This window comes from Rhinatrema bivittatum, chromosome 8 (assembly GCF_901001135.1).
Source record: "Rhinatrema bivittatum chromosome 8, aRhiBiv1.1, whole genome shotgun sequence".
In the NCBI taxonomy this organism is placed as follows: Eukaryota; Metazoa; Chordata; class Amphibia; order Gymnophiona; family Rhinatrematidae; genus Rhinatrema; species Rhinatrema bivittatum.
The window spans coordinates 116,839,792-116,867,289 of record NC_042622.1 but is presented as its reverse complement, the minus strand read 5'-3'; the positions used below and the strand labels follow the sequence as shown (position 1 = coordinate 116,867,289).

Below are 27,498 nucleotides of genomic sequence, written 5' to 3'. Positions count from 1 at the left end.
GCTAACTTCAGTGGCCAAACATTCTGACCATTTGTTTTCCCCCAAAAGATTTTGAATTGTGCCAGGTGAAATTAAGGACTAGTTTTATATGACCTATCCTGCCATATTCTTCTGAGTGCCTGCTTTGAGATTCAGCTATTCCATTTCTTTGCATGGTAAGAACATTTTATAATATACATTAGAAAACTAATAGACACATTTAGGCATAAAAGAGAATTCTGTCAAATGGAGAGTTCTTAGGCCTAAAACAATTTGAGAATCATTTAAGCATTTACTAGTCTAAAATTTGTATTGTGCCTATCAATAATTATACTTCATTATATGAAAATACTTAAAACTTTTGATATTATTTTACATGAATGAACAAAAAAGGAAGACGGAATATAGTTTAAATAAAACAGAGAAACAATTAACACTGACCATTGTCTGGTTCTTTTATTCTAAGACTTGGAAATTCAAGATGAATATGTTAGGAGATGTACTGTCAATCTTCTTAAAGTGCTCTATAATATGCTAGTCAATTCTGGTCAGAATCCAATTTATCTATCTTCATCTTCAAAAGAAGGTGAAGAGTAGTTCAGCACACTAATTTACTGTACTTATACACACCAAGTATCTTAATATTGTTTTTCCTTTTACATGAATATATATATTTTCAGTAGCATGTGGATGGCATCAACAAGTCTAGAGCATACCACTGAATCCTGAACCAACAATTTAATCATTACATCACAGCAGATTTCTATGGACAGAATACAAAGTTAAAAAATGATAGAAAAATAGTTTGTTGTGATACAGAAGCCCTAATACTTATTTTTTCCCACTGAAACAAACGTGCATTTAAAATGTTTACTCAGTGCATAGCCACAGCAAATAGGAGCTTAAAAAACCCCAAGATGGGACACATGATAACAAAATATTAATAACATGCGGCGCTTGATTCCTGTACATAAGTATCATTATTGACAAAAACTGTGCAATGTTTATAAGCAGAGCATACAATAATGCAAGGGGTGGGGTTCATATTTCAGTTTTAAATTTTTAACTCATACATAAAAATTGTTCAAAGGCAAAAACATTACTTTATTCTAGGTCTACTTTACTTTCCAGTACTAGGCAATAAACTCCCCCAGATCTGTCTTAAAGCAAAAGAATACAGAACTCACTGGCTGGCTTATATACCAAATTTATATTATTCATATAATAAAGAAACAGTTTATCCCCAAAAAAATGTTTCACATTGTTACACTACAATAGATTTCTCTTATATTGCACATATAAAACATGTCATTAAAAAAAAATTGTAACCAAATCTTTAACCTGATTGTATACATATAATTGATACAACAGAAAGAAGCCTGAAACAATGCTTTCATCTAATACTGCAGACATTTACCCTATCTCTGGAAAACAAACTGCTTCAATTTCAGCCAATTAAGATGGTTCAAATTTGATGGGCTTGGACACATTATTCTTTTAACTAAAGTTAATGCTTGGTTTATAGCATCCAAGCTCACTAGATGCATGACATGTGCATAGCAAGGAAAGGAAAGTTTGTGATTCACATCTACTCTCTATTTAAATAGAACTTTATCATCTGCTTAAAAAAATGTCATTCAAAAAGTGATGGTCATATGGTGTGGCCACTGTACAATATATCCTATGGAAATTCCAACATACTGTTTTGAGTTTCCCTAAAAAAAAAAAAAGACATTGAAAATGCAAGTTAGTTCTTCCCATCTCGCATACAACATGCTTTTAAACTTTCTCTTCCTCATGATGGCATGGTACGGTGCTCCATCAGATGGCACTATTCTGCATGGCAGCACAGTGCTCAAAAGAAAACAAGCAAAATACAGAGAATAAAAATGAAAGAAAAATAGTTCACATCATTTATGGTTCCAAATTGTGGAAATGACACCTAGCTGTTGCTTAGCAACATTAAAGCACTTGGATCACTACACTTTGGCTTTTGATTCTACTTTTTCAAACTCTTCTATCTCAAATAGCATAAGTTTAATATCCAGTAGATGTATTTAACTGCAATAAAGCAGGAATGGGGAAATACAATGCCCTCATTCTCTGTTTAATAAAAGTAGTTACTATAACATTCTAATGAAATACTGCTCTTGATTTTCCAACTAATATTAATGTATATATGAACGCTAGAATACCCTTTAGGGACTTAATTTTATCAGAGACTTTTTTTTTTCTAAAATATTAGTAAGTTGCTGGTATTTTGAAAAAAAAAAAAAAAGGCAGTCTAGAACCATATCATGGTTTGTTCTGTGCTGCACTGTCCTAGGGAATATATGAGGATCCTTTAGTCAAACAGTCCTTATTAGTAAAAGTAACAAAACAAAAACACAACAAAAATAACACAAACCATAACTATAAGTAATGGTCATTATAGTTCTACAATCACTATTGCTACATAGAGAAGATTGCTAGACATATTGGTAGTGTCTTACATAAAATTAAGACCAGTGGATTATTTGGTGTAACCACAAGTACAGGCATATGTGTTCTACATATAAAAACAATTATAGCTTTGTATAGACACTGAAGAATAAAACTAAATCACTATTCACACAGGCTGAAACATAAACTAGCACTATAAATCTGCTGTTTCAGGCTCTGCCAATGACTGTTAAATACATTAAGCTCTGGGCAGTCATTAGTTTGTTTCAGTAGTATATTTAGAAAGCTATTTTACAAAAAAGTAAACATTAAAAAACAAAAACAGAACTTGTACTTTATTTAATAAACACTTTGTATTGTGCAGTGCAAAAGAATTAGTGAGTATATTCATGATCTAAGGAAGAAAATCAGGTACTATTCCAGAGAAAAATGTTTTAGTAAGAAATATAACAGCCGGTGATTAAGTCAGCAAAACCATGAATTCATCCAGCAGCATTATATATGTATATTGTAAACTAAGCTTTTCTGTTTCTTTTGTGAATGGCTAATTCCACATTTCTGAACATGTTCTTTTTTCAGTTAAAGTGAAAAACCACAGCAAAGATAAAATGATTCTTAAGATTATTCGAAGGTTTCCCACCTCTTTCTAAGTTGTTCTACTTTACCTTGTGCTGGTGCTATATCTTGCTTTGTCTTACTTAATAAATCTTCAAATGGATCTTTTGGCTCTTCAGGATTTGAGGGGAGCAACAACGGTTCCAACACCTGAGAGGGCCTGGGGGGGATGGCAGGCCGTTCATTGGACTTTACAGCCATGCCATGCTTGACATCTGATAAATTCAAACCAGACCGAGCAGGCTGTAATAATCTGATATGAGGAGTGGCACTTACATTTCTTGACTGTATACAACTGGTTTGGGAGATATTATGGTTTTGCTGTATCAATGGACTAACCTGTGAACTTGCTGGAACCTGACCAAAATAGCCGGATAGTGACAGTGCTGACAAATTTTGCTGAGGTCTTAGAGGCTGATAAAAGCAAGAACCAGGAGTGATTGCATTTGAGCTAAAGTTAGAACCTAAAGGAGCTGCAAAAGGGCCTCCAGGAGTTCTCATCATAGACCCTGGAAGGGCTGTTGGCACTGTATGAGTAAATGGATTCTGAGATGACTGCAAAAACTGTGGTCCTGCAGAAGGATATCTCACCTGCTGACCAAGTATTGCAGATGAAGACACAAAATCAGTTGCCACTGAAGGAAAGCTAGCTGGGCTTGAGCAAAGAGAAGATGCAGAACTTTGCAAGCTACTAGATCCTAGTGGTTGGTTGCTACTTTGCCAACTGCTTAATGGATCCAAAAAACTAAGAATGTTATCGCTACCTACATTTTCTGTTAGAACCTTAACTGGCTGAAGCATATCAGTAATAGCAGTAGAATCTGACAAAAATTGGGTAGGGTGACAAGAATAATTTACAGATTGGTTGAATTCTGGCTCAAGAGATGTATTCCCAGTCCCAATTGATTCATGCATCAATTCTGAAGCCAAGTCATTGGTTCCAACAGTTTGCATCATCAAAGATTCTGCTGCTGTTCCAGGCAATACTTGATATTTTCCAGGTCTAGGTGCTGGAGGTGGAGGAACTATACCAAGCTCTGGAGTCTTTCGCCCTTGAGGCCTAGGGATAGTGATATTGCTTGGAGTGCTTGTCTCTTCCTTTTCTGAAGATGTTAATATGCTTTCCTTGCTATGTGATCTCTGTGGGGTTGATGTATTACTGACAAGAAAACCCAAAGGTCTTTCAGGTGAACTCTGAGAATACTTTGTAGGAATAGCCATGTCATCTTGACCCATACCCCAAAGTTTGTTATACGGATGAGAATGTTTGATTGGTGGCATAATTCTGTTTCTGTCTGGTACCCTAAAATCCAGTCTCTGTCAAAATATAAAATTAAAAATAGATAGGTTAAATATCTACCTTACTGATATTTTCAAGCAAAAAGTCACAGAAAAATTAGAAGAGTATGTATATATATATATATCATTATACAGTACAGTAAATTACAGTTTAACTTCTATTGGAAACACTTTTGTAGGTAATAAAATTATGAGGTCAATATTCAGATATCTAATCAGCTAAGTAAATTTCACTAGGAAGCTAAATTTAGCCAATAAAATTATGGGCAGGAGGGGAACAAAGTTAGGCAACTAGCACAGATTTTCAGCACTAGCCAATTACTTGGCTGGCCAAATCTAAGCTCTGCAATGGATATTTAAATTCCAAGACTCCTTAACAGCACAACCCCTTTAGTAAGCATTAGGATAGTAAAACAAGAGATTCTCTCTCCCTCTAGATACATATGCAATGTACGTGCATCTAGTTCACAGGAAAGCAATGAAGCTAATATTTTAACACAAACATATCTAAAAACTAAACATGTCTAAAATTATAATTTAGTACCATCCTCAATGGTTTTACTCATGAATCATATATTTTGCTCTTGCATTATGACTTTTGCTTAGATTGTTATATACAATATATCATCATATTCAAAATATTGATTATATAATAGCATATGGCTACAAGAGAAGTTCAGAGTAAGACTTGGATTTTTTGTGAGGAAAAATTTCAACTAGGCATAGGATAGACCAATTGCTCTTTTCCTATGTTACTATGAACACTTGATCTTCAGTTTCATGTTCTGCGATGTCAGTCACAGGAAACTCTAGACATATTTAACAACTTTATAGAGGGCAATTTTCAAAAGCATTTCTGCGGGTAAAACAAAGCTTTACCTGCAGAAATGGCCTTTCACAAAACTGCCCACCACATACAGGAGTAAATTTGCACATATACTGCCTGTTTATATGTATGTTTACCTGGACCGAGCAGAGGCATTTCCAGGGGCAGAGTTGGGGAGGTGCTTGGAATACAATAGCAGGTGGAATTGTATGTGGGCAAATTTGATGGCATAATTTTCAAAGCGGACTTAAATGTGTAGGTCCTACTTTGAAAACTGGTTTAACTTATGTGCGTTTGTTGTCTAATTTTAGTCTAATTTTATATATTTGTTGAGACTTAATCCCTATACCTGATAATCAAATGTATATTCCTTTCCATCCTCTTCCTTAGGAGTTCGCAAATCTTCTAAACTTCTGGCTTGGGTAAGGGGCTGTGTTTGGGTTTCCACTTCCATATTACTAAAAATGTCTTCTAAAAGACAGATTTCTCTGATTCTATTAGATGTGAGTGGATTTGGGGGTCCATCATCACTTGTGTTCTTTTCTGGGTCTATTATCTCATCCCCATCTGCATCGGATTCTTTCAGGGCTCGGTATGGCTGAGGCCTATCAAAGAAGAAATAATTTTGTTATTTCACAAGTTGCATAAATGCTAATGCCATGTACATATAACATAAACAGTACACAATGTAGAGTTGTTAAAATGTCAGAGTAAAGTACAGAGAAATAGGTGGATAGATAAGGTACCCAGCAGAAGGTTAAAAGGCAGCAAGATATGCAGCACTCAGAAAAAAAATGAAATATAAAAATGAATTTCCTTCTGTGTGGGCATGATGATGCATTTTAGAGGTAAGCATCCCAGATAGCATGTTAACCTAAAAGATTTATGGAAGTAGGCTCTGTTGATGTACTACTTTAAATACAGAGTGACAATATAGAATTTATAAGAGGTATGACGTAAACTACTCCAGGAATAGGTGGGGGAAGTACATTAAACCTAAATGTATATCTTTAAACTAATAAGCCAGTCTCAATGATGCATGATAAAGGCTGACTGATGTGTAGTATAACTATGTGCAGCAATGATACTGCAAACCTTATACAACACATTTATGACTAGAAGATTCTGAATTTAGCTTATTTATTATGTATAGTACAATTAGTTTACTGCCCATGGTACTACTCTGCTTATCAGAAAACAATATTAACAAGAAAAATGAGACATAACAACTACTGCTAAAGTAATAGAATGTAAGTCATGTAAACATTCTTCCATGTTGTGTCTTATCATGATTCATTAATATTATATAAAGTGTCAACTTAACTTCTAAGACAAAAGCATTATAGCTGCATAAAAAAAAGTGCCATGCATGAGAATCAGCTGAAAGCTTTTGCTAATAAAAATGAAACAACAAATAAAGAATAGACCATTCAAAGGGAGCAGAGAAGAGAAAGTTTTCAGAGAAGCCAGAGACAGGATCCTCCTCATTCTGAAATTCATCATCAGAAGAGTCTTCAGAAAGGAAGACAGTATAGTGGCGTGTTGGCTTTACAGTGCTGAAGAAGACATGAAAAGAAAATCAAGTTACTAAGTGTCCGGTTCAAAGCTATGAGTTGCATCTCTTAATTGGCTGAGTAACTAACACATGAGATATAGTGATTTTTAATAGTCTGTATAAATTCTGCTATGAACGAGGATGGAATTCAAGTTTAAGGTGGAACAGGTATGGGGGAATAGTTATGACAGTCTACTAAGGGAGGTTGTCTATTCTTTCTCCATCATGTGTTCCCTATATGCAATTTAAATAAATAGTTTAACTCAGTCTTTACTTGAAGACAGAGGAGGCTGTTTCTTCTATTCCAACTTTATTAAAAGGCAAAAGAAATAGACAGAGCCTTGCTATGCATAAACTGGAGATAACATCAATAAGAACAGTCAGGACCATAGAAATAAAAAAAAAAATGAACATGAAGATAATTCTGCAGATTAACTGGTGAATGATACAGGCCTAGCCAGAACTGATCAAAGCTGACTAAAAGAAATGAGGAAAAATAAACAAAAGCCCATACTTCCAAGTCAGAAGTTTGCCCTTTAGAGCCTACTGTACTGAAAATAGTAAAGCAGTGAATGTGCAAACTGACCAGCAGATGGCAGTATAACAGAAGACAAGAAACTATGCAGAATAAAGCATGAAGAACAGCATTAGAAACTGAAAGACTGCCCTGGAGGAACATTGTGAAAGCAAGACAATAGCAAATAAACAGAAAAATACTTGTGGAGTCAGGACAATTTCAGCCTTACAATGAAAGCCTGTCGAGTAATTCAAAGCTCTAAGATCTAATCATTATGCTATGCCAGCCTATGTATTTGATAAGTTTATTTTAGGCATGTTAAGGAGGGGAAGTGCAACAAAAGGAACTAAAAAATCCCATTCAGGTAAATATCAAAAGGTTTTACGCATATAAATACATTTTATGTATGTACAAGGGTCTTTGAAAGTTGATACTTTTATGCATTTAACTCCTTTGAAAATGTACTCTAGAGCTGAATTTTTAAAAGGTTTTATGTGCATAAATGGGCATTTGAAAATGTTGGTGTTTGAGGCAGTTGTGGGTGGATCCTTTGGCCGGTGGCAGATGACCACGCCCCCCAGGGGAAGATCCCGAGAGGGACCACCGGTCAGGCTCAGAGTACGGAGACAGACACACACCAGTTCTTTTATTAAACAGTATATGGAACCACCAGAGGTGGCAGTAGTGAGCTGGAAGCGCCCGGCTGGGCTGTAGTCCCTCAGATACTAGAACAGCGATCCTGGATAATTGAGCTGTAGAGAAACTGAATATAGTGAGTAGGCAGGGTATGCAGAGTTCAGGAACAGAACCTTGATGGTAACACTCACACAATAGTCTCTTAGAAGCAGCCAGGAGCTGGAATGAAGTAGGCCCTCGAGGAGCGATACCTGGTTCCAGGGAACGCTCGGAGAGAGAGATGGTAACTCACTGGTGTAGTAGGCAGCGATGACTTCCTGGCAGAAGTGGTATTCAGTAGCAAGTCCGGGAATGTGGGCCCTTGAGGAGCGAGTACCGGTTCAGACTGTGATCTGAAAAGCAAAAGAGAAAGCGAGGCCCCCGAGGAGCAGGTACCCCTGGTAAGTCCGAGGAGGCAGAGTAGCAAGGAAACCCTTCCTATCCAATCCTTTGCTAACTCAATTAGTTAGCGAATTCAGAGACCTTAAATATCCGGAGAGGATGATGTCACCTCAGGGGGACGCCCCTGAGGTTCGCGCCACTGCTGGTACTTGAGTCTGGGCTGCGCCGCACTCGTGCCCTTAGGTTTCTGGGAAACATGGCGGAGTGCAGCATCCAGCCGGTCTGGGGACGCCGGAGGGGAACGGCAAGATGACCCCGCGGCAGCCAAACTTCCAACAGGCAAAGAGGGAGTCGCCAAAGAGGTGAGGTGGGCATAGTGGAGAAATCGGGCAGTGATGGTTGCAACAGTACTCCCCTTCAAAGGGAGATTTCCTCTTCGGGTACCAGGCTTGGGTTTTGAAGGAGGCGCGAGGTGGAACTGACGAAGCATCTCTTTGTCCAGAATATTGGTCTGAGGCTCCCATGAGTTTTCATCGGGGCCAAAACCCTCCCATTTCAGAAGGTATTCAAAAGTATTGCCTCTTCTATGAACATCCAGGACCTCTTCGACTTTGAATTCTAAGTCATCTTCTGCATTGTTGACAGGTGGATCTTGAGGTTTGGAAGAAAATTCGCTGAGTATGAGTGGTTTCAGAAATGAAACGTGGAAAGCGTTATGAATGTTGAGCCCAGGCGATAGCTTCAGACGGTAGGTGACATTGCCAATACGTTGAAGGACTGGGAATGGTCCCACGTAGCGAGGAGCAAACCGAGATGAAGGTAGTTTAAGTCTGAGGTGCTTGGTTGACAACCAGACCTTGTCTCCTGGTTTGAAGACTGGGGCTTGTGAATGGTGTGCATCGTAGTATTTCTTAGCACGGTCATTCGCTTTGAGCAGCATGTCCTTTGTCTGAACCCACAGATTATGGATATCATCAGCAGTGGATTGAGCTGCTGGGGATGTCACTGAGAGTTTCAGTGGAAGTGTCGGTGTTGGAGAACGTCCATAAACCACTTCAAATGGTGACAATCCAGTAGATGTTGCTGGATGAGAGTTAATGGCGAATTCAGCCCATGGAAGCAATTTGGCCCAGTTGTTCTGTCGTGACATAGGCTCGAATGAACTGCTTCACAGTATGATTCATCCGTTCCGTTTGGCCATTCGACTCTGGATGGTAGGCTGAAGTATAGTCTAGAGTGATGTCGAACAACTTGCACAAGGCCTTCCGGAATTGTGCCGTGAATTGGGACCTAGAGTCAGATATGATGTGAGAAGGTAGTCCATGGAGGCAGAATATGTGCTTTATGAAGAGCTTTGCAAGCTTCAAGGCTGAAGGTATGCTAGGGAGCGCCACGAAGTGTGCCATCTTGCTAAGTCGATCCACTGTCACCCAGATGGTATTTATTCCTCCGGAAATAGGTAAATCGACTACAAAGTCAGTAGCGATGTGCGACCAGGGCCGATCTGGAACTGGCAGTGGTTGCATCTGACCCTAAGGTTGTCCAGAAGCAGGTTTGTTCTTAGCACAATTGGTGCAGGATGCCATGTAGGAATAGGTATCCTTTTTGATAGTAGGACACCAATATAGCTCCTGTATCTTGAGCAGGGTATGGAGTTGGCCAGGATGGCCAGCAAGCTTGGAATCGTGCACCCAAAAGAGCACTTTCTTCCTGAGTCTTTTTGGAACAATGGTTTTACCAGCGGGCACAGACTGGGTAGATGCCAAGAGACTTTTCTTCGGGTCAATTATGTGCTATGGCTCATCAGGCACATCCTCTGAGTGAAAGGAGTGTGACAGAGCGTCTGCTCTGGTGTTTCTATCTCCAGGGCGAAACTTGAGCACAAAGTCGAACCTATTAAAAAAGTGGGACCATCTGTAATTCAGGCGTTGTGCATGGCGGAGGTACTCTATGGTTTTGTGATCCGTGAATACAGTTATTTGATGTTGAGCACCTTTGAGCCAAGGCCACCATTCATCGAATGCAAGCTTTATTGCCAAGACTTCTTTATCGCCTATCCCATAGTTTTTCTCGGCTGGAGAAAATCTTCGTGAGAAGAACGAACAGGGACGTAAGGCTTTCGAATCTCCAGGTTGGCTTAACACAGCCCCTACCCCCACATCCGAAGCATCAACTTCTACTATGAAGGGCTTGTTGGGATCTGGATGCCGCAAGCACAGTTCTGTGGAGAAGGCAGTCTTCAATTTCTCGAACACGGAAATGGCCTCCGCTGACCATTTTGAAGTGTTGGCACCCTTGCGAGTCATTGCAGTCAAGGGTATGGTTAAAGAAGAATAGTTCTTTATAAAGCTTCGATAATAGTTGGTGAACCCCAGGAATCTCCTTAAAGCCTTCAGGCTGGTAGGTTGGGACCAATTCTTGATACTTTACAGTTTGTGAGGGTCCATTTGGAAGCCTTCTTTCGACACTATGTAGCATAGAAAAGGCACTGAGTCTTTGTGAAATTCACACTTAGAGAGTTTGGCGTACAGCAGGTGTTCGCGAAGACGGTGGAGTACTTGCTAGACATCTGCAATGTGGGTGCCAAATCCTGGGAGAAGATTAATATATCGTCCAGGTAGAACACAACATTCTTGTACAGCAGATCCCGCAAGATGTTGTTCATCATATTTTGGTAAATGGCGGGTGCACTGCACAACCCAAATGGCATTACTAGATACTCAAAGTGGCCGTCTCGCGTGTTGAAGGCCGTTTTCCATTCATCACTGCTCCGAATGCGAATGAGGTTGTAGGCCTCCTTCAGGTCGAGCTCTGAAAATATCTTGGCCCCTTGCAGCCTGTCAAATAGCTCCGAGATTAAAAGCAAAGGGTAATGGTCTTTGATTGTGATTTCGTTTAAACCTCGGTAATCGATACAAGGACGTAGGGTACCGTCCTTCTTCCCCACAAAGAAAAAGCCTGCACCGGCCGGCGACTTTGATGGTCAGATAAAGCCCTTTTGGAGATTTTCTTCAATGTATTCCGACATTGCTTTATTCTCAAGAGCTGAGAGAGGGTACACCCTACCCTTCAGTGGCTCAGTGTTGGACTTCAGTCTTATGGCATAGTCATAGGGCCTATGTGGAGGAAGAATATCAGCCGCTTCTTTGGAGATTACATCCCTGAAGGATGCATATTGGGGCGGCATCCCTGGAGTCAGAGGCATGCACATGATAGGCGAGATCTCCTGAAGACTCTTCCCATGACATTCTGGGCCCCAGCAGGAGAGATCCAAGGATGGCCAGTCAAATTGGGGTTGGTGCACTTGTAACCAGGGTAACCCCAGGACGATAGGGTGCATGGCCTTTTTCAATACAAAGGAGGAGAGAGATTCCATATGGAGAGCTCCAGTGCGGAGAGTAACTGGAACGGTTTGGCAATCACATCGCCCGGTAAGGGTTCTCCAAGAATTGAGGATAACAGTAGTGAATTTTTCAACTTGATGAGGGGGATCTTCAAATATTCCACCATTCATCTGAGAATGAATTTGCATCCTGCCCCTGAGTCCACCAGGGCAGGCGTCTGAACCGTGATTGGTCCGTAGGTCAAGGAGACTGGAAGAGAAAGCGAAGGAGAAGTCGCAGTATGGCCTAAGAATGGTCCTTCTGCAGGACTTAGGCCCTGTCTGATTTCCGGACAAGTGGGACATGTAGAGACATCATGGCCGGACTGACCACAGTACATGCAGAGGCCACGCTTCTTCCTAAGTCTTCTCTCTTTGGAAGTAAAACGTCCATGACCAAGTTGCATCGGTTCATCTTTATCAGCAGCAAGAATTACTGGAACCATCCGAGGTGCAGATATAGCACTAGCCTGTTTCAACCAAGGTAACACCTTAGGCCGGAGTTCCTTCACCTTGTCCTGGAGCCGGCGATCAATCCGAGTGGCCAAAGCTACTAATTCGTCCAGCGAGTCAGGTGTTTCGCGAGCAGCCAGCTCGTCTTTTAAACGGGTATCCAGGCCTCTGCAAAAGAGTGTCTTGAGACATTTGGGGTCCCAGCGGAGTTCTGCCGCAAGAGTTTTGAACTCGATGGCAAATTCAGCCAATGATCTGTTGACTTGCTTCAATTCCACCAATGCAGAACTGGCTACAGCAGTTCGAGCAGGGTCATTGAAAACAGATTTAAACAAGTCCATAAATCCTTCTATGTCCTGAAAAATGGGGTTCTTGTGCTCCCACAAGGTAGAAGCCCAAGACAAGGCCCTACCATCCAGGTATGAAAGTATGTAGGTAGTCTTGGAAAAAGCCGTAGGAAATAAAGATGGCTGTAAGGCAAAATGCATGCAGTACTGGTTTAAGAAGCCCTGGGTCTTCTGGATTTCACCGGAAAAGCGGATTGGAGCCGCCAGTGGTACAGTAGTTTTTAAAGTTACCTCCTATAACTGACCTTCATGGTTGGAAATTGTGCCTTGAACCTTCTGTGTGTGTAACTGATAAAAGGCTGAAGTAAGTTTCTCCAAGGCGTCTTGCTGTTCCACAATGCGCTGGGCTAGGCCTGGTATGGCCTGCAAGGCATTGAGTTGTGCCGGATCCATGGAGTTAGCAATCTGTTGGTGTTTGAGGTAGTTGTGGGTGGATCCTTGGGCCAGTAGCAGATGACCACACCCCCGGGGGAAGATCCCGAGAGGGACCACCGGTCAGGCTCAGAGTATGGAGACAGACACACACTAGTTCTTTTATTAAACAGTATATGGAACCACCAGAGGTGGCAGTAGTGAGCTGGAAGTGCCCGGCTGGGCTGTAGTTCCCTCAGATACTGGAACAGTGATCCTGGATAACTGAGCTGTAGAGAAACTGAATATAGTGAGTAGGCAGGATATGCAGAGTTCAGGAACAGAACCTTGATGGTAACACTCACACAACAGTCTCTTAGAAGCAGCCCAGGAGCTGGAATGAAGTAGGCCCTCAAGGAGCAAGTACCTGGTTCCAGGGAACGCTCTGAGAGAGAGATGGTAACTCACTGGTGTAGTAGGCAGTGATGACTTCTTGGCAGAAGTGGTATTCAGTAGCAAGTCCGGGAACGTGGGCCGTCGAGGAGTGAGTACCGGTTCCAGACTGCGATCTGAAAAGCAAAAGAGAAAGCAAGGCCCCCGAGGAGCGGGTATTCCTGGTAAGTCCGAGGAGGCAGAGTAGCAAGGAAACCCTTCCTATCCAATCCTTTGCTAACTCAATTAGTTAGCGAATTCAGAGACCTTAAATATCCGGTGAGGATGACGTCACCTCAGGGGGACGCCCCTGAGGTTCGCGCTACTGCTGGTACTTGAGTCGGGGCCACGACGTGTGCGTGCCCTTAGGCTTCTGGGAAACATGGCGGAGTGCAGCATCCAGCCGTCCAGGGACGCCGGAGGGGAACGGAAAGATGACGCCGCGGCAGCCAAACTTCCAACAGGCAAAGAGGGAGTCACCAAAGAAGTGAGGTGGGCGTAGTGGAGACGTCGGGCAGCGACGGTTGCAACAGAAAACTGCTACAATATACAGTATGCTACTTTTACGCATGTATCTCCTTTGAAAATTCATTCCATAAGGCCGAATTTTCAAAAGGTTTTATGTGCGAAAATTGGTTTTTGAAAACTATGATATATGCTTCTTTTACACATGCAACTTCAAGAATTCACTCCTATATGAACATGCTTCATTTAAGAATGTTGGTATGAAGGACAGTTTCCACCTAACTACTCAATACGATAAAAAACATTAAATATATTTTGTCAAAATTTGACTCAGTGGGGCAGATAAAACAATCTTTTACACCAATGAAAAAGATGCTCCAGATTTTGCAGTGAAAATTTCGTATTTTCAGTAGGAAAAGTGCTTGGGCACAAATGTAGGAAACGTTTTTTACACGAGTTCAAAAGTACGGTATTATAGTTACAGGGTCAAACAAAATTAGAGCTAGATCAACAAACTGGCCAAGAATGACTACTGGTAAGTGCTTTCTGGAACTGAATCATAATAAAATAATCAAATATTTAAATATATATATATATAAAGAGTTCCATATTCAAAAGTGTTTAGCTGGCCAACTCTGAAGTTAGCCAGTTAAATGAATATTTGGGTACTTATTCTAAGATAAGATAACCAGCTAGAATTTAGCCAGCTAACAGGGTCATTCATCAAATCATGCTAGGGCCTTATCAAGTGCGTTAGAGCCCTAACGCCTGTGATAACACCATAACACATGCGATAAAATAACGCATCGCAAGATGTGTATACCAATTTGAAAAACTTAGTCAAGTGGGAGGAGTTTGGGCAGAATAAATGAAAATGAGGGGTGCTTAACTTTGCGTGCAATAACAACACACACTATCACAGGATTTAACACTAGAAATAACTACACCTTTTTTCCTGGAGTTATTGTGGCCAAACCGGGATATGCAATAAATATTGCAAGGGAGGGGGAGAGGAGAGAGGGGGAGGGGGAGGAGAGATCAGGAGAGAGAGAGAGCCTCTGGGAGACACACACATTAGTCAACTTTTTATACCACTGTGAGCATTCTAAACTTGGGGTGAGGTTTTGGAGGTGTGCTAGGTTTTGGGGCGAAGTTTTACATGCATAGTCAGAGGTATAAAAAGAGATTTGTATAATGTACTCTCGACCTAGCTATCAAGAGTAGTAAATCACCTGGACCGGATGGTATACACCCCAGAGTTCTGAAGGAACTAAAAAATGAAATTTCAGACCTATTAGAAAAAATGTGTAACTTATCATTAAAATCTTCTATTGTACCTGAAGACTGGAGAATAGCTAATGTAACCCCCATATTTAAAAAGGGCTCCAGGGGAGATCCTAGAAATTACAGACCCGTTAGCCTGACTTCAGTGCCAGGAAAAATAGTAGAAAGTGTTCTAAACATCAAAATCACAGAACATATAGAAAGACATGGTTTAATGGAACAAAGTCAGCATGGCTTTACCCAAGGCAAGTCTTGCCTCACAAATCTGCTTCACTTTTTTGAAGGAGTTAATAAACATGTGGATAAAAGTGAACCGGTAGATGTAGTGTACTTGGATTTTCAGAAGACATTTGACAAAGTTCTTCATGAGAGGTTTCTAGGAAAAGTAAAAAGTCATGGGATAGGTGGCGATGTCCTTTTGTGGATTACAAACTGGCTAAAAGACAGGAAACAGAGAGTAGGATTAAATGGACAATTTTCTCAGTGGAAGGGAGTGGTCAGTGGAGTGCCTCAGGGATCTGTACTGGGACCCTTACTTTTCAATATATTTATAAATGATCTGGAAAGAAATATGACGAGTGAGGAATTCAAATTTGCAGATGATATAAAATTATTCAGAGTAGTTAAATCACAAGCAGATTGTGATAAATTGCAGGAAGACCTTGTGAGGCTGGAAAATTGGGCATCTAATTGGCAGATGAAATTTAACGTGGACAAGTGCAAGGTGATGCATATAGAGAAAAATAACCCATGCTATAGTTACACAATGTTAGGTTCCATATTAGGTGCTACTACCCAAGAAAGAGATCTAGGCGTCATAGTGGATAACACATTGAAATCATCGGTTCAGTGTGCTGCAGCAGTCAAAAAAGCAAACAGAATGTTGGGAATTATTAGAAAGGGAATGGTGAATTGTTGATATGCAAACCTTTTCTCTTCTGTTGGCAAACCACGGAGGCTGAAAGGCCTGCATTAGCACTCCTCACTGAAAGGCCTACATTAACACTTCTCGCTGAGTTTGCATAAACATTCTCAGCATTTTGCTTATCTCGTTCTGAACAGACACAGAGTCTGCATTTCTTAAGCTCTTGTTTTTACAGATTTTACTCTTAGTACAAATAACCCTCTGCCCTAGATACAGTATGATCGCTTGACATAGAAACCGGCACAGCATGAGAGATTGTAGCCATAGCAACATAGGCAGCACGCAGGACGTATTAACCAATCATATATTGTATAGTAGATGCTGTGGAATTCTGTAACTCGATATAATAAAAACAACATCCTCAGATGATGATCAGAGGATGATGGCTCCCTAAGAATCCTGTCTGACGTGCCTCTTCTTTCCCTGCGTCGCTACAGTGAATAAAATGGAAAATGTCATAATGCCTCTGTATCGCTCCATGGTGAGACCGCACCTTGAATATTGTGTACAATTCTGGTCGCTGCATCTCAAAAAAGATTTAATTGCGATGGAGAAGGTACAGAGAAGGGTTACCAAAATGATAAGGGGAATGGAACAGCTCCCCTATGAGGAAAGACTAAAGAGGTTAGGACTTTTCAGCTTGGAGAAGAGACGGCTGAGGGGGGATATGATAGATGTGTTTAAAATCATGAGAGGTCTAGAACGGGTAGATGTGAATTGGTTATTTACTCTTTTGGAAAAGAGAAAGACTAGGGGGCACTCCACGAAGTTAGCATGTGGCACATTTAAAACTAATCAGAGAAAGTTCTTTTTCACTCAATGCACAATTAAACTTTGGAATTTGTTGCCAGAGGATGTGGTTAGTGCAGTTAGAATAGCTGTGTTTAAAAAAGGATTGGATAAGTTCTTGGAGAAGTCCATTACCTGCTATTAATTATGCTGACTTAGAAAATAGCCACTGCTATTACTAGCATCAGTAGCATGGAATAGACTTAGTTTTTGGGTACTTGCCAGGTTCTTATGGCCTGGATTGGCCACTGTTGGAAACAGGATGCTGGGTTTGATGGACCCTTGGTCTGACCCAGTATGGCATGTTCTTATGTTCTTATTTTGGGAAAGAGGGAACCTATTCCAGTAGGATGGGCTTCACATGAATCTGAGTGGAAACAGGCTTCTGGCACTAACTTTTAAAAGGAGATGGAACACCTTTTAAACTAAAACATGGGGGAAACTAGCAGTTGCTCAGCATGGTTTGGAAAGCGGAATCTTCATGGGATACTGGCAAACCAAATTAGAAAGTTCTGATAGAGAGGTGGTTGTAAAAACTGGAAAAATCCAGATGTATTTAAATATAGAGCACACAGATAAAATGACTGCAAATTGCTTATATCATCTGATTATAATGGTTGTGGACACACATAAAAATTCAAATACAGATAAAGCTACTTTAAAATGTCTGTATGCAAATTATAGAAGTCTGAAAAAGAATACACTAGAGAGTTAGAATGAATGGCACTAAAGATGATATAGACATAATCTTGGAGACCTGGTTGAAGGAAGATAAACAATGGGACACTATGATACCAGAGTATATATTATATCGACATGACAGGGCATATAAAATTGGTGGAAGAGTGGCAGTATATGTTAAGGATGGCACAGAGTCAAGCAGGATAAAAGTTTTGCAGGAAACAAAATGCACTTTGGAATCTTTATCGATAGAAATTCCAAGAGTAAATGCAAAGAGCATAGTAGTGGGAATATATTACCTCCTGCTTGGCTAGGATGAGGAAAACAATTGTAAAATACTAATAGAGTTTAGACTGGCTAGTAAAATGGGCAATACAATAATAATGAGACATTTCAATTAGTTGAGAATTGATTGGGTAAATGTCACATCAGGATATGCAAATGAATAAAGTTCATAGAAGCCATCAATAACTGCTTCATGCAGCAGTTGGTCATGGAACAAATGAGAGGGGGAACTATATTAGATCTAGTTCTCAGTGGAATACAGGATCTGGTGCAAGAGATAAAGGTGTATCCACTTGGCAACAATGATCATAATGCACAAAAAATTTACATAAATACTGGAGGTTGAATACTAAGGAAAGCTACTATAGTAGTATTTAACTTAAAAAGGAAAGACTATGATAAAATGAGGCAATTTATTAGGAAAAAAGTAAAAGGACCAATCCACAAGGTTAGGGAGGAGGGATAGACACTGTTTAAAATTATCATCCTTGAGGCCGAGACAAAATGTATTCTATGTATTAAAAAAAGTAGAAGGAAAACCAAACAACTGCTGGTGTGGTTTGAGGTGAAAGAGGCAAGTAAAGCCAAAAGGGCATCATTCAAAAATGGAAAACAGACCCAAATGTGGAAAATAGGGGCCAGCATAGGCACTAGCAAGTTAGATGTAAAAACGTAACTAAGCAAGCTATGAGAGAATTTGAAAAGAAGCTTGCCATAGAAGTATAAACAAGTAATAAAATAATTTTCAACTGCAAAAGGGGTGATCAGGAAGGATAAGGAAACAGCAGAAAAATTAAATGAATTCTTTGCTTCTGTCTTTACTGAGGAGGTTGTTGGGGTCATACCCACACCAGAAACATGTTTTTTAGTCGTGACTCTGAGCAACTAGATGGAATCACAGTGAAACTGTAGGATGTCATAATTCTGAAGGAACTAAAAAATGAGACAGCAGACCTGTTTCTTGTGCTTTGCAACCTATCATTTAAAACAGCCACAGTACCAGAAGATGGCAATTTTTAAAAAGGCTCCAGAAGTAATCTGAGAAATTATAGATCGTTGAGCCTGACATCAGTGTTGAGCAATATTTATGTTATTTATTTATTTTAAAAACTCAACCTGCATATCTCCAATACTAGGCGGCTTACAAAACTAAAAAAACCCCCATAAATTTAATATAAAAATCAACAAAACATACATCAACATTAAAATAAACTAAAAATCTATAAAACCATTTCATCAGTGCCACTTATTACAAGACAATCAGATGAGCTCATGATATGCCTGTATAAATAGATGGAATTGCAATACTTTTTGAAACCTACAAATATGATGTTCAGATTTTCAAGTATCAGGCAAAGCATTCCACATACAAGGACCAACACCACAAAACAACCTATCTCTTGACTCTACTAGACAAATCTATCTTATAGAAGGGATGTCGAGCAAATGATGGGGAACAGATCTTCATGTTTATACTGGCTGATAAATTCTTAATACTGCATTGAAACAGGAGCAAGCCCATGCAAAGCCTTAACACCAGCATCACAAGCTTACATTTTATTGTCCAGCAAATTGGAAGCCAATGTAATTTAAACAGACTTGGATAACATGCTCTTGTAACTGTGTGTCACATATCATGTGAGCAGTGCAATTTTGTAAAATATGCAACGCCCGTAACACTGAATATGGTAAACCAACAAATAGGGCATTGCAATACTCAATTGAAGACACTACCAATGCACGCATTATAATTTTCCAATCAAATTCAGCTAGAAAAGGTTTCAATTAACTAAGCATACATATTTTATAAAAAGGAGCCAACCCATTCCCATATATTTATTTATTTATTTAATGTGTTTTGTATACTTTCATTCAGTTTCACCATCAGAACGGTTTACAGTGCTCGTGAAATAATCATTGGCTCAGGACTGCCCCAGCCCCAATCGCGGAGGCATCTATCTCAACCAGGAAGGGGCGGTTTGGGTCTGGGTGATGGAAGCAAGAACCAGCCAGAAAGGCTTCTTTAAGGCGGTGAAAGGCTGTAATGGCTTCCGGAGTCCAGTTTCGAGTATCTTGGCCCTTAAGAGTCAACGCAGTAAGGGGAGCTACCAGAGTTGAATAATGTGGGATAAAATGATGATAATAATTTGAAAATCCTAAGAATCATTGTAGTGCTTTAAGACCCACAGGCTGTGGCCAACCTTGTATTCACTTAAGTTTGGCGGGATCCATAGAGAATCCTTGTTGAGAAATGATGTACCCAAGGAAGGGTGGACTGAACTTCTCAAAGAAACATTTATCCAATTTTGCGAACAAGTGGTTCTCATGGAGACTTTGAAGAACTGTACAGATGTCGGTGCGGTGCGTAGCCAAATCTTTGGAGAAGACGAATATATCATCAAGGTATGCCACAATCCTGGTGTATAGTAGATCTCTGAAAATTTCGTTCATCATTCGTTGGAATACTGCGGGCGCATTACAGAGGCCGAAGGGCATCACCAGATATTTGTAATGCCCGTCTCTGATGATGAACCTCTTGCAAGGTTTTCTTGAATGTACTCCATCATAGCCTTAGTCTCAGGAAGCGACAGGATAAGTATGCCCTTGGGGGGGGGGGGGGCGTGGTCCCAGGTAGGAGCTCAATGGGGCAATCGAACCTTCAAAGAGGTGGAAGAAGGTCCGTTTTTTTGCTTAGAAAATACGTCTTCATAATCCGCATAGGGAGCGGGTATCCCTGAAGAAGTGGTCACCAGGGAAACCACGGGTGGTGGCACCACTTTACGCAGACAAGACTGATGGCAGGTGGAACCCCCTTCCACCAGCTGGATCGACCCCCAATCAAATTGAGGGGAGTGATGATGAAGCCAGGGTAGTCCTAAGTCTACCGGGTGAATGGATTTCTCCAATACCAATAATTCAATTTCTTCAGTATGAAGGGTGCCAGTACAGAGTTGAACTGGCACTGTGGTTAGGAATATTCGACCGGGTAGTGGTTCTCCATAGATGGAAGCAATGCACAAGGAGGTCTCCAGAGGATGGGTTTTTATACCCAGAAGTTGAACTAGATCCTTGAGGATAAAATTGCCTCCTGCTCCGGAATCCACCAGAGCAAGAACTGGAAAGGATCGGGAGTCCCAGATCAAAGTGACAGGTACAGATAACTGAGGGGCCAGTGACGTTGCACCCAAGTTCAGGACCCCAACTGAACTTAGGCTGGGAAGTTTCCCGGACGGACTGGGCAGGCCCGTACATGGTGGCCAGGTGCTCCACAATACAGACACAAGCCAGTTTGTCTCCGCCAGAGGCGCTCTTCCGAGGACAGCCACCCACGGCCCAGCTGCATGGGTTCTTCCTTCTTGGCCACTGTAGAGACCCTACCAGAGACAGGGCTGGTGGCTGGTGGTGAACAGGAATGAACCCATGAAGGCTTCTTGGGCATCCGATTCTCCCGGTGACGCTCTTGGAGACGATGATCAATTCGGTCAATAAGGTCCTCAAGAGAGGAAGGGAGCTCCTGAGCAACCAGCTCATCCGTCAGCTGCAGGGAAAGTCCATCCAGGTAGATAGCTTGCAGGCAGTCTTCCTGCCATGCGAGTACAGAGGCTAGAGTCTGAAATTCAATTGTGTAGTCAAACAAGCTTCTTTGGCCTTGGCGAAGGTGTAGCAAACTTGTGCTTGCCATGGCATACCACCCAGGATCATCGAAGGTCTGCCGGAACACGGTCACGAATCGAGACAGTTCCTGAGGAAGGGAATCCGATCACTCCCACAAGGGAGAAGCCCAAGCCAGCGCCTTCCCTTCGAGACGAGAGAAGATAAAGATGACCTTTGTTAATTCATCTTGAAAGACAGAGGGCTGCAGAGCGAACTGCATGTAGCATTGGTTGATAAACCCTCTGCAAAGCTTGGAGTCACCATTGAAACAAGGTGGAGCTGGTAGAGCCAACAAGGCTCTGGGGTGGGAGGAAATGGCTGTTGATGGGAAGAAGCCAGTACTGGAACTAGGTTGCTGGTTAGGGCATCGAGCCGAGTGTGAAGACGCTCAAGAGAGAAGGCCAGTGCCTTAAGAAATTGCTGTTCTTGCACCTTGGAGGCCAGGAATGGCCTGGAGGACACGCAGCTCCACTGAGTCCATGGACTTTACAACCTGTTGCGCCAAAGGTGGGCCCTTGGGCCGAGGTGGGGTTGACGCAACATGCAGGAAGGATCTTATGGGTCCCCACTGTCAGCAGGCGAAGTGGGCTGATGGATGGAGGCCGGCTGGCGCTTCATCAATACCAGCCCTTGTTCCCCGCAGGTTGAGGCTTTGGGTACAGGGGCCAGCTGGATTTAGGTGGGCCTCCGTATGTCATCGTCGATGGAAGGATTGAGGTCAGCTCAGAGACAGCAACAGAGGAAAGATACAGTCTGTATTGGATGAGGTAGGGTCCTGGAGACCCGGGCGCCAAAGGAACAAAGTCTGACAGGGGGTGCCCGAGCAAGAGCAGGCCGAAGCCTGAAGAGGAGTCGAGAGGCAAGCTTGAGTCAGGGCTGCCGGCAATCTGGAAGCGGTGGCAAGCAAGGCTGAGGTCTGAGTGAGGAGATAGGCAGATGAAGTCAAGCAATGCAGAGGTCTGGGTCTGGAGAGAGACAACGGAGTAGTCAGGCAATACAGAGGTCTGGGTCTGGAGAGAGGCAACGGAGTAGTCAGGCAATGCAGAGGTCTGGGCTTGGAGAGAGGCAACGGAATATTCAGGCTAAGCAGAGGTCAGGGCTTGGAGAGAGTCAACAGCATGGACAGGCAAAGCAGAGGTCCAGGCTTGGAGAGATTTTTATTTATTTATTGGTTTTATAATACATAAAATATCTATTAAAATCCTAAAATGAAATTTAAACTTAATCATAAAAATAAAATTTTGAAAAGGAGGTTGAGAGATTATGTTTAAGAAAAGGCTTGTTGGAATAACCAAGTTTTGAGTCCTTTCTTGAATGTTTTGGTATTTGCTTCAAGTCGTAAATCTTGCGGAAGACAGTTCCATAATTGTGGTCCAGCAATAGACAATGCTCTTTCTCTTACTGCATTTAGGTGTGCAGATTTTGGAGAAGGAATTGGTAAAGTTCCATTATTTGCTGATCTGGTTGATCTCTGTGGGGTATGAAAGTGTAATGTGGCTGTAAGCCACTCAATTTTGTCATTATAGAGGGTCTTATGAATTAAGGATAGTGCTTTAAACTGAATACAGTAGGTAATTGGTAGCCAGTGTAGCTCCATTATGATTGTTGTTATGTGTTCAGTTCTCTTGGTGTTGGTTAAAATTCTGGCTGCTGAGTTCTGTAGAAGTTGGAGTGGCCTGGTTGAGGAGGCAGGTAGACCTAATAATAAAGCATATACAAGCATATAGCAGGTTGGCTAAGTAGGGTCACTCATGACTAATCTTAACCTTGACAGATGAGGCTTCCTAGATGTCTTTTGATGGAATGTGATTTCCCACAATTATTTTCATGAATGCTTCAGAAAAGTCATGGTATAATAAGCTTTCTTACAAGGTACTTGCAAAGGACTACCTCTGAATAGTTATCATCGACAGAGGGAAACTGAATGTCAATGGATATATTATTAAATATTTAAATATATGGTATTCATGAAAAAGCGTGGTTTCAACATGTTGGCGTATTAGGGATATATGTTCTATTGCATGTTGTTCATTCTTGGTTCTCAGCTATCTAGACTCACGAATCACCCTCTACCTTAAAATCAGCTGCAAGCAAAAAGAGAAGTTTGAAGCAATATAAAAAGACAGTGGCACGTGGTGAGACCCTGAAGTAAATTGACGACAATCTCTGCTGCAACTTTCTTGATGATGTAATGGCAACCCCTAGGCCTTTCTTTCTTACAGTATATTAGAAGGTGGTATTTAATTTTAATGTGCCTGGTGTGTGAGCTGGCCTTCTCGGCTGATGCCTGATGCATCCTCCCCCCTGGTTTGTCTGCTGGTAGAGTTATGGGTTTGTGCATGTTTATGTTGATGTCAGCCATCGTTGGGGCTTTCTCAAATGTCTTCATGGTATGCAGGGACCATGGCACAGTATTTAATTCAATGGGCGGGACTGGACCACAGTTAGTTCTTGTAAGCCACATATGATGGTTCCACCTTCAAAACAGCATGAGGGAGTTAAGCTTCATTAGGATTACATTCATGGCCTGGTTCTACCCTGGTTAAGGTGGAGCCCATCCCTTCAGAAAAGACTCTCCCTTCCCCAAAGGTTTCCCCAGTTCCTTACAAAACGGAATCCCTCTTCACTGAAATATCGTCTCATCCATGCATTGAGACTCCAGAGCTCTGCCTGCGTCTGGGAACCTGTGCGTGGAACAGGGAGCATTTCAGAGACTGCTACTCTGGAGGTTCTGGATTTCAGCTTTCTACCTAAGAGCCTAAATTTGGCTTCCAGAACCACCCTCCCACATTTTCCTATGTCGTTGGTGCCCACATGTACCACAACAGCTGGCTCCTCCCCAGCACTGTCTAAAATTCTATCTAGGTGATGCGTGAGGTCTGCCACCTTTGCACCAGGTAGGCATAATGCCCACCAGCCATCCAGCTGTCTTCATTCCTAATAATTGAATCACCAACTATGTCGGCCGGCCTAACCCTTCCCTCCTTGGCAGAAACCTTGGGGGAGACATCCTCTGTGTGAGAGGATGATGCACCACCTGTTGAGCAGGTCCTTGCTATAGGATCCTTTCCTGCTGCACTAGATCATGAGTCCTTCATCCTCCAAGGCAGCATCAGGGATGCCAGACTGGAGTTGGGACTTGGCTACTATATCCCTGAAGGTCTTGTCTATATACCTCTGTCTGCCTCAGCTCCTCCAACTCCCCCATTCTAGCCTCCAGAGGTCGGACTTGTTCTCTGAGAGGCAGGAGCTCTTTGCATCGGATGCACACATACAACTTCTCACCAGCGGGTAAAAAATCATACATGTGACACTCGAAGCAAAAGACTGGGAGGCCCCCCCTCTTGCTGCTGGACTGCTGCCTTCATCTTAAATTTGTGCAGTTCCTAGTTAAGTTTTAGGTTGCTATGGGTGTAGGATTGCATATGATTAGGGTCCTATAAATGTATTAGTATATTTACTATATATCTGGTAATGACCTACAAGGGAATGATCAAATTCTTGATAAGATATGGGGAATTTCTGAGTTTAAGTTAAAAGGCTGATTTTTTTAAAAAAAATTTTAAGTGTGAAAGTGACACCTCACTATAAATTAAAGGATGAGCTAGAGAGGGGTGGGAGGGTTGGGAAATACAAACACACAAACTTCTGTTTGTTGCCTGACTTTCTGACTACCTATTTAAAACAAAACACACAAACTTCAGTTTGTTGCTTGACTTTCTGACTACCTATTTAAAATAAAACACACAAACTTCTGTTTGTTGTCTGACTTTCTGACTACCTATTTAAAACAAAACATATGAACACACTAAATAATATACTCCAATAGTTTACTTCTCCTCAATAATTTTAATTTTTAAAAATGTCTTCAAGCAGTACTTGCCGATATTTTCTAGCCACCAGAAAGGTGATCCTCTCCTCTCAGTGCTCCCACTGGATTGACAATAGGACCCTGCCTCCAATCCCATGACCTCCCAATTTCTTAAGGAGCGTTCTCATGAAGGACTTTGTAAATTGGCTTCTAAAAATCTAAATATATCATACAACTGGCTCACATTTATTTACATGTTTATTTATAAACTCTGAAATATCGAGTAAATTGGTAAGACAAGACTTCTCTTTGCAAAAACCATGTGAACTCTCCCCTATTAAACCATTTCTATCAATGTGGCCAAAAACTTTGTTATTAACAGTAGCTTCTACAATTTCTAAGAGAAAAAGTTTCTAAAGCATTTTACAGAGAGGATCAGAATCGATTTGATGACTATCATTTTGGGGTTTGTTCTGTGCATGGTACTAAAACTTTATCATTAGTTGATGTGTTTTCATGGTGTTTTGACACCAGCACTTCCTTTTTTTCTGGTGCTACTTGATATTACAATAACTTTTGATATCTTGAATTACTCTATTGTACTCCATAATTTAAAGTATATAGAGTGAGCAAGTTCTTCATTGGTTAAATCTTTTTTTTACTAAGCATTTCCAGAAGGTAGTGTAAAATGGATCTGTTTCAGCAGCTTTCCCAATGAGCTAATCAAAATCAACATACTTGCTCCCCCGCCTCAGCCTACTGCTGTACAGTCTTTATTCATACACGTCCATCACCCTTCCAGCATTCTTCCATCCTCGTCCAGCGTTCTTCCAGCTCTTATCCTTCCAAGCCCAGCTCTTTGCCAGTACTCATCCAGTACGCATTCATCCAAATCCAGCCTTCATCCTGCCTTCCAACACTCAGCTAGCCTCCTTCTCCCTCGTCCAGCTCTCATCCAACTTCTCCATCTGCCCCTTTGTTGTGCTCCTTCGTACAGACCCTAGACCTGACCAGACCGGACTTTGCAGTACTCCTCCGAGCTTTCTCCCTCTGCGTTTGATCCCCAGCGTCTATCTCACCATCTCTCTCACAGTCTAAATGCCCGCTCAATTGGGCCCACAAATAACAGGCATGCTCCTCTCAGCCATTCCTACCATTCACTAACGCAGGAGACACACAACAACAAAACTCAGCTACGCAACCACCCAACAACAACAACAAAAAAGACTTATCCCCATTATGCTCTCACCTCTCAATCAGCTCCTGGGTCTCACCCTATTCTCCCTAACTCTTCTGAATGCTCAGTCACTCGCAAAAAACCCCCACCTCTTATATGACTACCTCATGGATGAGCAGCCAGACCTGTGTGCCATCACAGAAACATGGCTAAAACCTGAAGACTCTGTCCTCCTCAATCAACTCCCCCTACAACCCTTTGACATATTCTCCATCCCAAGACCGAAAAAAAGAGGAGGCGGCCTGCTACTCGCTGCCAACAAAAATCTAGGTCTGTCGCTTCACTCGTCTATCTCCTCACATTCCCTTGAATTCTCAGTCTTCAAATCCCCTCACTTACAACTAGGCCTTATCTATGCCCCCCCTGGTTGTCTCGACTCAGACCCTTCTCCATTAATAGAACACATTGTAAAACATATCAACATTGACATGCCATCCATTCTGTTAGGAGATTTCAATCTTCATGTGGACGTCGCTCCTCGCTCCTCCAACTGCGAATCCTTCCTTAACTCCCTCAACTGTATGGGTTTCACGCAGCTCATCAACGAACCCACCCACAAAGCAGGACACACGTTGGATCTCATCTTCATCAACCAAGGCCTTAATCTAGCTTCACAGATCGAATGTCTACCAATTCCATGGTCGGACCACAAACTTATCTCTACTTCCTTTCGAAACCAACATTCAACCCCTTCAGTAAAACAGAAATCCACAGTCCAACTCAGAAAGTTATGTAACCAGGAACCCTTATCTCTCACCTAGCTTCAGAGTTAACTGAAATTGATCCTAAGGATGCTGACACTGCTCTAACCTCTTGGTTAAAAATCACAAACAAAGTTGCTGACGCCACCTGCCCTCTTATAACCAAAGTCATCTGTTCCAACAATGACAAAAAAAAAACCCCATGGTTCACCCCACAATTAACTAGCTTGAAACGTGAACTTAGAAAAAAGGAACAGAATTGGCGAAAGAACCCCTCCTCTTCTAACCTCTCGGCCTTTAAATCACTCATGCACAAACATAGGATCGTCATTCTTCAGACAAAAAGAGACTTCTACTCTCAAAAAATCAATCACTTTATCTACGACCCAAAAGCCCTCTTCTCCCTGGTCTCATCACTGACCAAACCACCAACCTCATCTATTCCACATGA

General features: G+C 41.6%; 1 protein-coding gene across 4 annotated transcripts in view; it reads right to left on the bottom strand.

Annotated features, from left to right (window-relative positions):
- Positions 1 to 416: 416 nt before the first annotated feature.
- DENND1A (DENN domain containing 1A) overlaps positions 417 to 27,498 on the bottom strand; it is a 1,620,172-nt gene continuing 1,593,090 nt past the window's right edge. For 3 of the 4 annotated variants that reach the window (XM_029611164.1, XM_029611165.1, XM_029611166.1), the window contains 2 exons: positions 5,511 to 5,766; positions 417 to 4,353 (listed from right to left, as the gene is read on the bottom strand). In XM_029611164.1, coding sequence (XP_029467024.1) covers positions 3,043 to 4,353; positions 5,511 to 5,766 — 1,567 coding nt within the window. In that variant the 3' untranslated portion in view covers positions 417 to 3,042. Of the gene's footprint in view, positions 4,354 to 5,510; positions 5,767 to 6,588; positions 6,718 to 27,498 lie in introns of all 4 variants that reach the window. The other variant, XM_029611167.1, reaches the window with a different exon arrangement.